We start from the raw sequence: 14,631 nt of genomic DNA on the forward strand, positions 1-14,631 counted from the left end.
CATGTTATGGATTCTATAGCAGGAGAACAAAGACTGAGATGTGGTTTCCAGACGACAGCAGTGATTTGTTTGTTTTTTAATTTTAATTTTAATTTATGATTTTTGTTTATATTTCATTTATAACTTCATTTTTGACATTTTACTTTTCTGTCAGCAACTCTCTCCCTTGTGACACTGTGTGAGTCGCACACAATGTTGTTGCCTCGATGACTGCCATGACTTTCCGTTGCATCGAGACCCCAGGGGGGATTGTGGGTAGTGGAGAGGGCGTGATTTTGAATCCGTACATATGATGATTAGGTGATGCCGGTTGTGCACCCCTCAATCACCCTGCCGTAGACATAGTGCAGTGTCTGGCGCTTTTACCTGATCTTATACACAGTACTCCTATCAAAGCCACACGTCAACACCTGCTTCGCCCTCCATTTTAAGCTCCGCCCCCTGGCTTTCAGTGAAAGTTATCTGAACGTCGCCCCGGCTGCGATGTTGTTAGGACACGGTGGCTTTCCCCCCTTTTTTGTTTTTGACTTTTCAACGACTCCCGTTTCGAATCGGAAGCTAATTTTAAGAGATGTGTTCTCGGTTTGCACATCAGGAAGACGATGCATTGATTAAGAAGTCAATTCATTATTGTGATCTGTACCACCACTTAGACATTCACATGGGCCCTAGTAAGGGTATGTGATTACCAATATATGGGTGAGTTATGACTTAATCTTTGTGATTTAATTAGGAAACACTAAGGGAAAAAATTGGACATTATGGCAGTTAAGGGGGGGGCAGGAAAACACTGCACTTCCTGCTTTCTAAAGGAGGCGGGGCAAGTGGAGTTCTCTGTCACTCAGATTCCAGGCCTCTTGTCGCCAGTGTTGACCCCTTTTTGTCGTGACCTCAGGGGGCGGAGCTTTGGAAAGTCATGGCAGGTTGGCGGGTTGTGGGGTTGGGGGGGATTCTCAAACACATCCCTGTCTCTGCCGGTGCAGGTCGTTGGCTGCAGCCAATGGGGAGGGAACTCTCCGCTAAGCTCCTCCTTAAAGAGAAAGAGGAGGGGGGAGCGGGTGGGGGGGGTCAGAGGGGAGGATGTCATCAGCATATGATGCATGTCCCAGAGTAACGTGGGGGTTAGGGGTGGGGGGGTGGGGGGGAGGTTGTGTTGGGATGGGCGGGCGGCGGGGGGGAGGGACTGCATCCTTGCCAGATCGGGCATGACCCAGCCTGCGTGTGTTCAACCATCCATCACCCATCCATCCATCCATCCATCCATCCATCCATCTGGTCTGTCTGTCCAGCTGTCTGTGAGTCTGAGCATTACGTGCACGCCCTGTGTGTGCGTCTCTCTCTCTCTCTTTCCTCTTCTCCTCCTTTCGATGGGGATAACTGCACAGCGGAATGAACGGGGACGCTCCTCTCTCTTTCTCTCTCTCTATCTCTTCGTCTGTGTCTTTGTTCCTCTTCACCCTTTCTCCCTCTGAAATGAAACAAATTATTTACTTTCTTTGGAATGGCTTGATGTCACCTGGCTTTTTCTCTCTGATTTGCTCTTATCATTTAAGTTAATTTCTTTTCTTTTTTTTGTCGTTCTTCTTTTGAATATCTTTTTTTCTTTAATGGATTTCGGGGTTTTGGTTTTCTCGTAAATGCATACGGCTCACATCACATTGAGGACGCAGCTTGTTTCTGGCGTTTGCTGGCTGCCATTTCGAACGTGACAGTCATCACCAGCGAAGGGACAGCTCTTACTCCAACAACAACAAAAAGAAAAAGAAATCCATACTAAATCCATTAAACTAACAGTAAAAGTAAGTATTCTCCAGGAAGCTGTTTTAGCCCTCTGATTGATCTGGGGGGACCCCTGTTCAGCTCCCCGATTCTTCATTTTCTCCTCCGCTGATTTGCCGACATGTGCGGGAGGCGGGGTCAGGTCCCTCCTCAAGCAGGGGTTAAAACAGAAATGGATTTCCTCGTTGGAGGCCAGGAAAGTCATTCAGGCTCGGGACAGTCAGAAAGCAGTCGGTTTTTTTTTTGGTTTTTTTTTTTTTTTGAAAAGGTGCACCATGGGTACCGGGTGCAGAGACAGATATTAGCTTGTGGATTCGCTGGGAGGTAAGTGTCAGGATTGCCCTCGAGCAGGTTCGCGAGGGAAGTCCAGGCTGCCAAAAGCTCCTGCCCACCCCTTTAAGGTGTGACATCACAGATACCCGATTAGGATCAACCCTGACGAAGGCTGTGTGAGGTTGCAACGCGTAGGTCCCGCATGTTTAAAAAAAAAAAAAAAAATTGCCACGTTTCAGAAAAGGCGTTTAAACTTTACCACTAAGGATATCTTGGATCCCAACTTGTTTGCCACTTCTTATTTTTTTCATAATTTTGACTGGCAAAACTAAACCCTTTTTGATGCTTTGATATCTCCATATCCGTGTAGCGTTCCTTCTCCAACTGCGACTAGAATGTTCTCAGCAACGTTCTACTGCTGATGTCACAATCACTGCTGGTAACTGAAAGCAGTGGAGTTCTAGAACACCGACTTGGAATTTTGAAGAATCATTCCATACTCTTGAAAGGGTTAAACAGTCTCAGAGATAAGAGTTCTCCTGATTTATCTGGAAATATTGCGTTTCTGGCCCAGGGGTCGGTAGTATCTGGCTCAACATTTCGGCCGAACATTCTCTCCCGCTCTTAGCTGTCAGAGAGTGCAAGTGATACGCCTGCCTATGACACACCCAGGTCTCCTGTTAGAGACTTTTAGGGTCTGAAAAGAAGAAATCAGTATTTTCTGATTAATTATGGGTGGGGGCAGGCAATCACATCCCCTAGGGCAGTATGTATATATCCTATTAGTCCATGTCCAATACCCCCCAAAAACATGCCACCCCAAACCCACCCCACCCCCCCCCCCAAACATTGTTGTTTACATCAACTGAAACTTCTTTGAAGTTGCGCCCCCCCCCTCCCCCTGCCCCACGGCCAGCGACGGCTCATTAAAATTTTACGGGCCGTGTCCGTGCCTCACAGGTGGGACCGATCCGGACTCATGACAGCCGAGAGCTTTTTTTTACAACCCGCGACGCGTAGCGTAAGCGTATTCCTCCCCCCACAAGGCACCTGCTCTCGTAAGGCAAGCAGTGAAGACGGAGTCGTCCCGGCTCGACAGTAACGGAGCCAAGCTGGGGGGAAATCGGGGGGGCGCGGCCAGAAATCCGGTGTGTCGTTGCGGAGCCCGATCCAAAAACAAACAAACCAACTAAAAAAAAAAAAAATTTTTTTTAAAGGACAAACAAAAAGCACAAGCTCTCCACCACGGTATCGATGTCTTGTAAAGATATATATATACAAGGCTGGCCGTCCTGTAGCTCACAGTCCAATTACTGCAGTCCTAGTGCCGGCGGGAACCTTCATTAGAAACACACACCCCCCGCTGGAGCGCTGTGGCATTGTGGGATTGCTGGCCTCCGAGGACTCACGACGGCATTAACGAGCGAGGTGTGTTTACCCCCCTTCCCCGCGCCTTGCCCCCCCCCCCCCGCCCCCCCCCTCGCACACAACCGCACGTTTTCCCCAGACACACTGGGAGATGAATCGAAAAACACGAACGGGGTTGAGTGTTAAAGAGGCCCGTTAAAAATGCGAGCGTCCGCTCCTGCGGGCGCATTATGGCGGTCGTAGCCGGAGCACGAGACTGTGAACCAAATCCCTGACCTTGTTTGGCAGTCTGGACTTCATTGCGAATGAGGAGACTAAACATGACTTAAATTTGCTTTTGTTTCGTTTTTTGTTTTTTTTTTCTCTCTCTTCTCAGTAATATTATTTCTGGTACAAGTACCCCCCTCAGGCTGTTTGACCCAGTGTTGTTGTTTTTAAAAAAAAAATTTATTAATTTATTTATGTGATCAGTGCGGCCTTGCTTAAGTTGCCATGGGGAATCTCTCCGCCCACTGAGGACCAGAGCCAATCACAGCAGTGAGCAGCTGTGTGGACAGTGGAGTACTCTCCTTCCCCCATCAACCCCTGCAACACCCCCCCCCCCACCCCTCCCTGCCCTTTTAGTCACATGACCTCAGCAATGGAACAGTACCTTGCTGACCGTCCACACCGCACTGCATGCTGGGACTTGACTAGCAGCTCATCCTGAAGAACGCCAGGGCGAGCTGCTAGAGGAGCATGCTTTACCCGCCCGCTCCAGGCAGCGGTAAACTGCTCAGTGGGACTTTGCGGTAACGGGGGGGGGCATTGGTGGGAAGGAGAGATAGACACTCCCCCTCTGGTCATTGGGGGCGGGGGCGGGGGGTGGGGGTGGGCGTCTCCCCGTGGCAGCCGAGCCTTCTGGGAAATGGGCCCGCCCAATCAGACCTCAGGTTGAGACAGTCGGGAGCCCTCGTACGGACGGGCAGACGTACGGACGGACGGACAGACGGACGTACGGGGGGCCTGAGAGTCCACATGCAGAGAGAGCTGGGACACAGGGGCCCTCCGATGGGAGGGGCTCCCCGGAGAGCCGGGTAGGTCAGGGTCCAGCACGGCGAGGGGTGGGGGGGGGGGCGCATTGGGGGGGGGGTGGAAAGCCGCAGATAAGAATCCCATTTCATAGCGTTTAATTCATTTCACGCTTTGCCGATGAGCGGTGGGTGCGTGGAGCCTCTCCCCCTCCCCCCCTCTCTCTCTCTCTCTCTCTCTCCTCCGGCTTTGTTACACATTCAGATTATACCTTGAAGCCGCCTGCCAGCCAGCGGAGTGTTATCTCTCAAATTAAAGCGGCAGATTCCCAATCCCCCTGCATTTAGCCAAACAAGCAGTTTAGCCTCCCACTTAGTGTAATTGCTCTGGGTTTTAGTAGATACGTTGGGAGTATTTGTATTAGCGCGCGGTCGTTCGGCGGAAGTTTTGGTAATTCCTTAATCGCGGTCGAAGGAATGCCAATATCGGGAATGAAAATAAACATCTGTACGCATTCGAATAAAAAAAATAAAAAAACGAAACGAAAACAAAAAAAAACGCAAAATAGCGAGACCGCAGGTAAACGTCGATTGAGCCGAGCCAGACGAACCAATCGCGTTCCTTTCGTCCGGTCTCTCTCTCTTTCGTCTGATTGGCCAAACGGGGGGGGGGGGGGGCATCGGAGGAAACGGCGTTTAATCAATCGTTCTGCCAGCTCGCGTCTGAAACCGCGAGCGCCTGAAGAGGCTGTTAACGCGGCGGTGAGGATTACTGAGGGGGCGGGGGGGCGGGGAGCGAGGGGGGGGGGGGGGGGTGGCGTGGAGGATCGAGGAGCGTCTCGAGAGGCGGCTCAGTCACTCAGTCAAGTCTCCGGCTCCTCTGTGCCTGGAAGATGCGGAAAATCGATTGCGACGTTAAGATTTTGAATAAGAAAAATAAAAAAAGCATAGTGATAATCTTTTGGGAAGGGATTACACGAAATGAAAAGGAAACGAGTGAAGAAATAAAAAAGGGAGTAAACGATGTGAGCCGCTGCAGGAAGGGTTCAGGGTTTCGGCTCCGTCTTCGTGTAGCGCGTGAAGCACGTATAGCACGTTTAGCACGTGAAGCACGTATAGCACGTTTAGCGTGTATAGCACGTTTAGCGTGTATAGCACCTATAGCACATGAAGCACGTATAGCACGTTTAGCATGTATAGCACGTGAAGCACGTATAGCGTGTGAAGCATGTATAGCACGTTTAGCGTGTATAGCACCTATAGCACATGAAGCACGTATAGCACGTTTAGCGTGTATAGCACGTTTAGCATGTATAGCACCTATAGCACATGAAGCACATATAGCACGTTTAGCGTGTATAGCACATTTAGCGTCTATAGCACGTATAGCTTTAGGAACCCGCCGCTGCTTAAGGAAATGGGGCCGTGGTTTTAGCACGGCTCTGCCTGGGTCGTCGGCCTCACTGTTTACCCGTTAAAGGTGTGAGGTCACAAAGGTGTGATCAACGCTGATGTCACAATCAGTAATGGTAACCGAGCATTCTAACGCTGATGTCACAATCACTGCTGGTAACTGAACACGGTGGAGTTCTAGAACGCTGACTTAAAATTTTGGAGTGGAAAAAAATAAAACATTCCAAAGAAACCTTACACTGCAGAGGGTTAGTAAGTGCACCAGCACTCTCCTCCTGCCTTAGAGCCAGTCGATAGGAGCTGGCCCGTCTGAACGGACTTGCGTTTTCTCCAGAATAGAATGTCCAGCAGTGTAAACGGATCGCACGTGAGCGGGGGAGAGTACGCCACTTCGGATAAGAGCGTCTGCTGAAATGCTTAAATGTTAGAATGTGAAATGGGATTCTTTTTTTTTTTTTTGCAAACCGTCTCTCTCGAATACGTCCCGCATACAGGCGCACGGGGTGGGGGGGGGTCAGGCTTTCCGAAAACGGTTCCCCTCTCTCACGCCTGTGGACCCTCGGGCCCAAGAGGCGCCCGTAGAGCGCAGTCTGAATTTAAGCACAGGGTCACAGCCCTCTCCTCCCGGGAAGAGAGACGCGAGAGTCACGTCCGAAAACAGCGGCCATTTTAACACCACTGCCCGCGAGAGGGCCAGTGTGGGGGTGGGGGGACCCCAATTTTGGATTTGGCTGGGGGTGTAGTCCCATTTGGAGCGCTCCACTGAGGAGAGGAGAGGGTTCGAACCCACCGACCCAGGGGGGGTGCTCTCCCTGTGTTCGGGTGCTGGTGGTAAGAAAGTCTTTAACAGTTAGTATTTGAAGGAAAGCAAGGTACGTATAAATGAAGGTGCCTGTGTTTTTTTTTTTTTGTTTTTTTTTGTTTTTTTTTTTAATGTTACTGTTCCTCTTTTTTACGTTCTTATTGATGGCCCAGTTATTTGCGTTATGAGTTATGAGTTGTCATTTTTTACCTAACGGTTTTCTTTCTTTCCGTTTCACTTCAGTTGCCATGAACTTTACGATCCCTACCCCCCTTTTCGGTTTTTTGTACCCCCCCCCCACACCCCTTTGATTTTGGGAATGAAAACTCATCAAATTTGTTGTTGCAGGTTCTTCACTCAGCCCCCATGGAATGCTTTTTTTGTTGCTTGTTTGGTTAATTTGACCATTTTCGTATAATAATAATAATAATAATAATAATAATAATAATAAATAATGACCTGGGGAAAATGAAGAAGTGTCAGTTGAACTGTCAGTTGGAAACAGCGATTTAAACAAACCTGACCCCCAAATAGTTGGCAGCACACCCGCTATACGAAACAAAATGGCGGTTTTGTATTTGAATTAAGAAGGGAGTCACGTTTACGTGCGCTTGGCCCTTTTTTAACGCAGAGCTCAGGCAGGGAAGTCAAACGTTTTATTGGCATAATAATGCACGGGGCACTCGTGAAAAACGCTCAGCCGCTCCACCTCACGGGGTTCGAAATTAGACTTTCGTATCGATTCCCCGAGAGCCTACAGGGTAGGTGTAGGTTTTCAATACGTTACGGAAGGAGCGCCACAGTGTTTTGTGAGTGGCTTTTAAAACAATTACAAATAAAAGTTGTGTAAATTCCTCCGCCCCTTCTACTGAGCGCGGGAGGGGGGTGGGGGTGGGGGTGGTGGGGGGAATATCCTGCGGTCACAGACTGTTTCCTCCTGGGCCCTCGGGCCCCTAAATCGATAATTGGGCTGTGGCAAGCAAGCCCCGGTGGGGCGCGAAGCCAAAAAGCCTCATATTTAATTCACGTTTTATGTGCTTGTCTTTAATTAGACTCTTTTCTCTGGGGATGTCAAAGGTCAGCGCCTCTCCTGCTACTGTAAATAAAAGCGGGTTGGCTTTCTGCTCGCTGGCTGCCTGTGATTTAGCCCAAAAATAATAATAATAAAATAAAAGTCCTCGTTTGCTTCCTCATGGCTGTCTGCATTTCGCTTTTAATTACTTTTTTCCGAGATTCACCGCTCCCCTTTCACTTTTAATTTGCGTTCGTCACCCCCTCCCCTCCCCCGTGAGTCGAATTTTATTTAGTTGTTATTCGTTTTCCTCGTTTTTTATGCTTCGTTTAAATTTTCTTCTTTTTTTTAGTTTTGTTTTCGTTTTCGTTTTTTCTTTATCTCTCCCATCTTTTTTGTTTGTTTTTCACCCCTTTCTCCCTTCCTCCCCCCCTTCCCTCCCCTCCCCTCCCCTCCCGCCTCCCCCCATTCCTCCTGCCCCTCCTCCATCCTTCCCCTCCCTCCCCCCCCCCTCCCCCTCCCCTTGCCCGACCAGAGCCTTCCGCCCCCCCTCAAGAAATTAAGTGCAGCAGCTCCAGCTCCACCGCCTTGCTGGTAAGTTGGCGCCCCCCGCCTGCGGAGGGCATGAATGGCGCCCTGGCGGGGTACGTAGTGCGCTACCGGGCGGAGGGGGCCCCGCCCGGGCCGGACCCCGTGGAGGAGTCCACCGTGCCCCCCGCCGCGGGCCAGCTCCTCCTGCAGGGGCTGGAGAAGTGGACCCAGTACCGAGTCGCCGTGGCGGCCTTCACGGGCGAGGGGACGGGTCCGGAGAGCCAGCCCCTGCTGTGCCGGACCGACGAGGACGGTACTTAACACTTTATTTTTTGTTTTTTATTTTTTATTTATTTTTTATTTTTTAAGTGCTTTGTGGTGCAATGCCCAGTGTAGCAGGTTGGGGGATTAGAGGATTGGATGGTGATGGTGGGGGTGGAGGTGGGGTGGGGGGAGTAGGGATGAGGGTGAGGGGGTGGGGCTGGGGGGTCCAATTGGCATTTCAGTTCAATCAATTTCAATTGAGGAAATGGAATGGAAAATTACAGCTGAAGCTGAATTGTAAAAAAAAATGAAAAAAATAAAAAATCCTCATAGAAATATTCCTGGCAGTATGAGGGATATTTTTTTTTCATCATCAAGGACATTTTCTAATTTAAGGTTCCTTTTCCGGAATGGATTTTATTGAATTGAAATTGAAATTGAAATGACCTCCGCCCCCCGCGCTCACATGACAATACATAACTACAGAGGGAAAGCACACACACACACACACAGACAAACACACACACACACATGCGCGCACACACGTACGCACACACACTGAGAAACAGAATGGGGTGATACAGCTTCGGCCACAAAATTTGACGGAGGGATTTTGTAACCCCGGTCCCGCCCCACGGAGCAGCCTTAGTTACACCTGTAGGCCCCCGGTCCCGCCCCACGGAGCAGCCTTAGTTACACCTGTAGGCAGCGCTCCGTCCATCAGGGTCAGGCCCCTGCCTGTCTGCCGGGGCCCGGTCGAGCGGCCCCGGGTTCGAGAGGCTGACAGCTCTCGCTCAGACCGGCCGTCGGGAAGGTAGAGGCGCGGGGCGGAGCAGGCGACGGAGGTCAGGAACGCACCCAACCGAAAAACCGCCCTCGCGGTGTCTCTCGTTTTTTTCCCCCCTGCTGAGCGCGCTCACTGGGCGTACTGTGAAATGTGGGGGGTGGAGGGGGGGTGATAGGAGAACTGTAGAGTGGGGGGCTGTTATAGGTGCTGTCTTTTGTTCTAACTGGCTTACCCCGCCCCCCACAACCGCCCCCCAAAAAACCTGACTCCACTAATCAGGGCCTAGATGGGAGACCATGATTAGTTGATTAGCTGAATCTGGCATTTCAGTGCTGGCTAAAGGAAACGCTTACGTCCACACAAGGGGACCCTGCTCAGATAAGATCGGGCACACCTGCCCCGGGACACCGGGGGGTTTGGGGAGGTTTGGGGGGGGTTAGGGGCGGGTGACTGTCACCCAGCCTGCTACAGGAGAGCTCATTTCACTGGGGCAATTTAATGGCCGTATGACAGGAGGACAAGGAGGGCCGCATCTGTTTCTGGATTTCATGCTTCGACTTCTGCTCTCAATTAGCCAGTTAGTCCACTCATAATTAATTACTCATATTTGAGATACATTTCTTGATTAGTTCAGGAACGACAGCTGAAGTTCCTGTGTTCCTGTGTCTCATGAAACGTCGCGTTGCAGATCGAATCTGTGCGGTTAAACCTGCGTGAGCGTACTCAGATAATTAGCCAACCCGACCAGTGTAATCGGCGACTGTGCAAACCTGCACACACTCCGACCCTGCAGGAATGAGATTGACCACCCCTGTCGTGTGATGTAGGCCTGAGCTACACTCCCTCCTAAACACTCACACACACACAAACACACACACACACGCACAAGCAGACACGCGTGCACACACACACACATTACTGAGAAGCCAAGGAGAAATTCGCCAAAATTTTTCAAATTTGAACCATTTGGGCATGGCAGATTGGGGATGGGTGGAGCTACATCGATCTCTCAATCATTGACCTGGTTGAGCCAATCAGATTGATTGAGGCTTCACACAACAAAAGACAATGTCCTAATCAGCATTCCCAGGACTAAACCACCACTGCCAGCAATCACAGTGTTTGGAGCGTACTATGAATTGTGTTCTGTGCCGAAATCTTTTGCCTGGTTCAGGTTGTTAGAATTTATGTGCATAATCTGTGTGTGTGTGTGTGTCTGTCTGTCTGTCTGTCTGTCTGTCTGTCTGTCTGTCTGTGTGTGTGTGTGTGTGTGTGTGTGTGTGTGTGTGTGTGTGTGTTTGTGTGTGTGCGTGTGTGTGTGTTTGTATGTGTTTGTGTGTGGGTCGGTGTATGCTGGTTATTTCACTTCAATTTAACTTTAATTAATTGTGTTTCTGTTAGATAACAATATCTCAGCTTATTTCTAGTCATTTAAATGCATAAATCACTAATGCAAATTACTGGCTTGATAATACCTAAAATGGGATTGATCAAGGGAGAGAATGACAGTGTTTCTCATTTGAAGGGTTGGTAGCAGACAGCTGCCAGCTGTTTGTCAAAACCCGGCTCAATTAAAGCCTAATTCATTTAGAGCAGTCTGAAACAAAGACCAGCGTGTGTGTGTGTGTGTGTGTGAGAGAGAGTGCGTGTGTGTGTGTGTGGGTGTGTGTGTGTGTGTGAGGTGTGTGTATGTGCATGCGTCTGTGTGTGTGTGTGTGTGTGTGTGGGTGTGTGTGTGCATGTGAGGGATGCGTGTGGGTCTGCACACACCTGCGTAACAGCCCCTCCCTCTCCGCAGTGCCGGGGGCCCCCCCCCGCCGGGTGGAGGTGGAGGTTCTGAACTCCACCGCCCTCAGGGTGATGTGGCGCTCCCTGTTGCCGGGGCGACAGCACGGGCAGATCCGCGGCTACCAGGTGCACTACGTGCGCGTGGAGAACGGCGAGTCGCGCGGCATGCCCCTCATAAAGGACGTGATGCTGGCCGACGCGCAGGTGAGGCCTCGCCCCCCCCCCCCCCCCCTCTTCACCTGTCGTCACACCTGCGTTCCGTCTCCCGCCCGGCGCAGGGCTCTGAAATCCGCAGCGTCTTCTGGGGCTCTTTCCGGTCGCTTGTTTTATCCGTCCTCGTCCTCCTCGGTCCTCACCTGTCCCGGAGGTCCGCCATTTTTAAGGACACTCCAAACCCGTTAAATGCTCCTTGAAGGAGCTATGAGGGAGGAGCTAGGAGGCTCCCGAAGGATGCTTGAGCAAGGAAACACTAGTGCATCCTTTGCGGAAGTATTTTTACTTCAGAACGAGTGACGTATAAACGATCGGCCTGTGGATCCAGCTGTCCCCATCTGCCTCATCTGTAATTGGAGAGGTTTCAACCTGAAGCTTGACTGAACAAGGACTTTCCATTTGCCTAATACACGTCACCTTGATTCCTCCATCCTCGTGTGCTTTCTTTGCGTACTGTTGGGTGGAGTCATGGAAGTGTGAAGAGGACGCGAGGAAGGGATTTAAAGGAGGTAAAAATAAGACATTGGAAAGAGCCCCGGGTCTTTAGATTATTTCGGCATTCAGAGTGCTTCATTTCATTCACTGACTGGTCCGCTCACCTTGTTTCCAATCATAAAAACTTGCGGACGTTGTGGCTCTCCAAGACGGGAGTTTAAGGTCCCATCTTGGAGTTCCACATTTGTAACTAACTCAATAATACAAATTCATAAAATAGACTGCAAAATCAGCTACCCGTGCTTTCTCTTTCTTACCCGCTCCCTAAATTGCTTTCCCAAATGACGGAATTTGTTGGGAAGCGCACGTAATACCTAAAGGCCTGGGCTGCCGCGAAAAAAAAACAAAAAAAAACGTTTATCGTCACGCGATGGATTGCGGGGATAAAAGACGGAAATGAATTAAATTTCTGTCTCTGGGTGAAGCGGCTCGGTCTGCGAGAAAGTGCTGAATCTCCGCGTCGCGATTACCGTCCGCCGAAGCTTATTTTAAAAAGCGGCGGTGTTATTACCAAATTCCTCGGCTATTTTATTTATTTATTTTTTTTTTTACTCGCTCTTCAAATACTAAATATAGGCCGTGAGTCCCTCGCACGGATACACCGCCATTTGAAATGCGGAGACTGTGGAAGACCCCGTTCTTGATAGCTCTGCCGGAGGTTGATGAAAATGCGTGTAGCAGGAAACGGCATAAAGCAGGACGCTAGAGTGACTTCCTTCCTGCTCTGGACCGGGGGATAAAATAACAAAATTGATACGATAAGTATTTGTCCTGTAACATCTTTTCTCCACGATCCAAGGTGTACAAGCTACAGCTGATTTACAGATGTTTTTTTCAACAAAACGAGCAGGGGATGAGGGGGAGGGGGGGTTGTTAGAGGAACAGACGGTCCCCTTCTTTCACGAAATACGATTGTGGACGTGTCGCGCTTTATCTCACGGCCCAGAACCGAACAGCGAGCGACGCAGACACCGAGAGGGAAGAAACCTCGTTTACACGCCCCCTAATTTACGAGGGGGGGTTTTGCATATGCGCGCGATTCCTCCCTTCGTTCCTGAAAAGGCGCCTGTTTTTATTATTTACGGTGGTGCCGACGGTAAACCCGGGGATGCCTGGTGTAGGCCTAGGCATAAATTGTATGCGTTTTATGGTGATGTTCACCGGATATGACTTTCGAAAGCAGTGTAGGAATACTAAGGGGGAATAATCACAGTAAGCGCGTAATCCAGCATGGCAACCCACAGAGACCGCAGGCTTGTTCAGTATAAACAGTCTCCTGTTTAGCATATCGTGTTTTGGTACGCGAAACCTAAATGCATGCAAACATAAACATTTTATGTATGCACTTTTATGAGTTGTTCTGGGTAAGAATATCGTAGAAAGACCTGTATGTGTGACATTTTGATTAGCCAATGGGATGTTCCTCTGCCGACTCACTCACCAATAAGAACCATCCCTCTGTTTTTTCCCACTTCCTGTGACTGACTGACTAACCTTCTCTAGCATCCTCTAGCCTCCTTTTCCCCACGTGTGGAGTCGCTGTCGTTCTCTCAGTCTCTTTCCCCGCTCACTCTCTTTTCCTTCTCCTCTGTCGCATCGCTCCCCCCCCCCTCCCCGCGCACCCCCCCCTCGGGGTTCAGTGGGAAATGGACGATACGGCCGAATACGTGAGTACGGAGCTCGCTCTGCGCAGCCGTGACATCACACACGTCAGCTGTTGCATCACCCCCAAAGCCCCCCCCTCCCCCCCCAGCCTTGGTCTCCACATTCCCAAACGTGCCCAAACGTGCCACTTCCCCCCGGGGTTATCAGCCCAGCACCAATCCTGCTCGTTACCCCACCCCCCCTCCGCCCCCACCCCGGCGGCCATTTTTACTCCTCGACCAATCAGCGTTAGGAGGATACGCGGCCTCACACGGCGTAGTCTGTGCGCTGTGTTTGATTTTTAAACTGGCGTGCGGTGGTGAGTTCCTGCATTTTAAGTGAACACGTTGAGCCGGCTGATGCTACGTTAGCGACACGCTAACGAAGCAGGCTTATCCCGCACCGCTTGAACCCAGCTGAGGAGGAGGCAGAATTAACCCCTTTGAAGATTTCAAGGTCGTTTGGAATGTTTTTTTTTGTTTGTTTGTTTTGTTTTCAAAATTCTTATGTCAGTGTTCTAGAACTCCACTGCTTTCAGTCACCGGCAGTGAATTGTTACATGAGTGTTAGAATGTTCAGCTTAGAGAATTCCGATCCCCCATTTGTGATCTCACACCTGAAAGGGTTAAAGGGGGGTGATGCAATACCTGCCGTGGGGTGTGTGTCTGTGGCTGCTGTGTGTGTCGTGTGCCAAGTGTGCAGTGGGGCAGTCGCAAGAGAAATCTCCCAGCACCGCAAGCATGCCTCTCGAGAATTATTATTATTATTACTATTATTATTATTAATGTCATAAGTGCATTTTGGGTGTGTAATTTATTTAAGCCTGTTTCCCCGTGATGGAGGTAGTGTAGGCTTGCTTGCTCCCTGGCCCCTTGCTTTGTGTATTTTTGTTGTTGTTGTTGTTGTTGTGGAGTATGTTTTCACACAGACTTTGGGGGGGAGGGGGGGGGTTGTTGTTCGTGGTTCCATTTCAGACCACTCAATTCAGGAGACTGAGTTCATTAAAACTGAAATCTCCATGGAGACGTTGCAGGCATTATTTATTTTTCTTTATATTTTTGCAGCTCATTAACTGAATTTCAGTACCTGAATTGATTGAGCGGAAATATAGTTTACTGCAAACACCCCCCCCCCCCCCCCACTTCCCGTGGATGCTTCTGCAAATGTGACCCCATCTCTTCTGAGAACTACGCAGCCTGTAGGGTCATGTGTTCGTTTAACCCCTGAACTTTGCCGTCACGCGATCCCATCG

At 50.0% G+C, this 14,631-nt stretch overlaps 1 protein-coding gene across 1 annotated transcript in view; it reads left to right on the forward strand.

Annotated features, from left to right (window-relative positions):
* LOC135254071 (receptor-type tyrosine-protein phosphatase S-like) overlaps window positions 1-14,631 on the forward strand; it is a 254,574-nt gene that overhangs the window by 181,431 nt on the left and 58,512 nt on the right. The window contains exons 12-14 of the mRNA XM_064334022.1: window positions 8,193-8,501; window positions 11,038-11,231; window positions 13,376-13,402. Of these exons, the coding sequence (XP_064190092.1) occupies window positions 8,193-8,501; window positions 11,038-11,231; window positions 13,376-13,402 (530 nt within the window). The remainder of the gene's footprint in view (window positions 1-8,192; window positions 8,502-11,037; window positions 11,232-13,375; window positions 13,403-14,631) is intronic.

Source organism: Anguilla rostrata, chromosome 4, assembly GCF_018555375.3.
Source record: "Anguilla rostrata isolate EN2019 chromosome 4, ASM1855537v3, whole genome shotgun sequence".
NCBI lineage: Eukaryota > Metazoa > Chordata > Actinopteri > Anguilliformes > Anguillidae > Anguilla > Anguilla rostrata.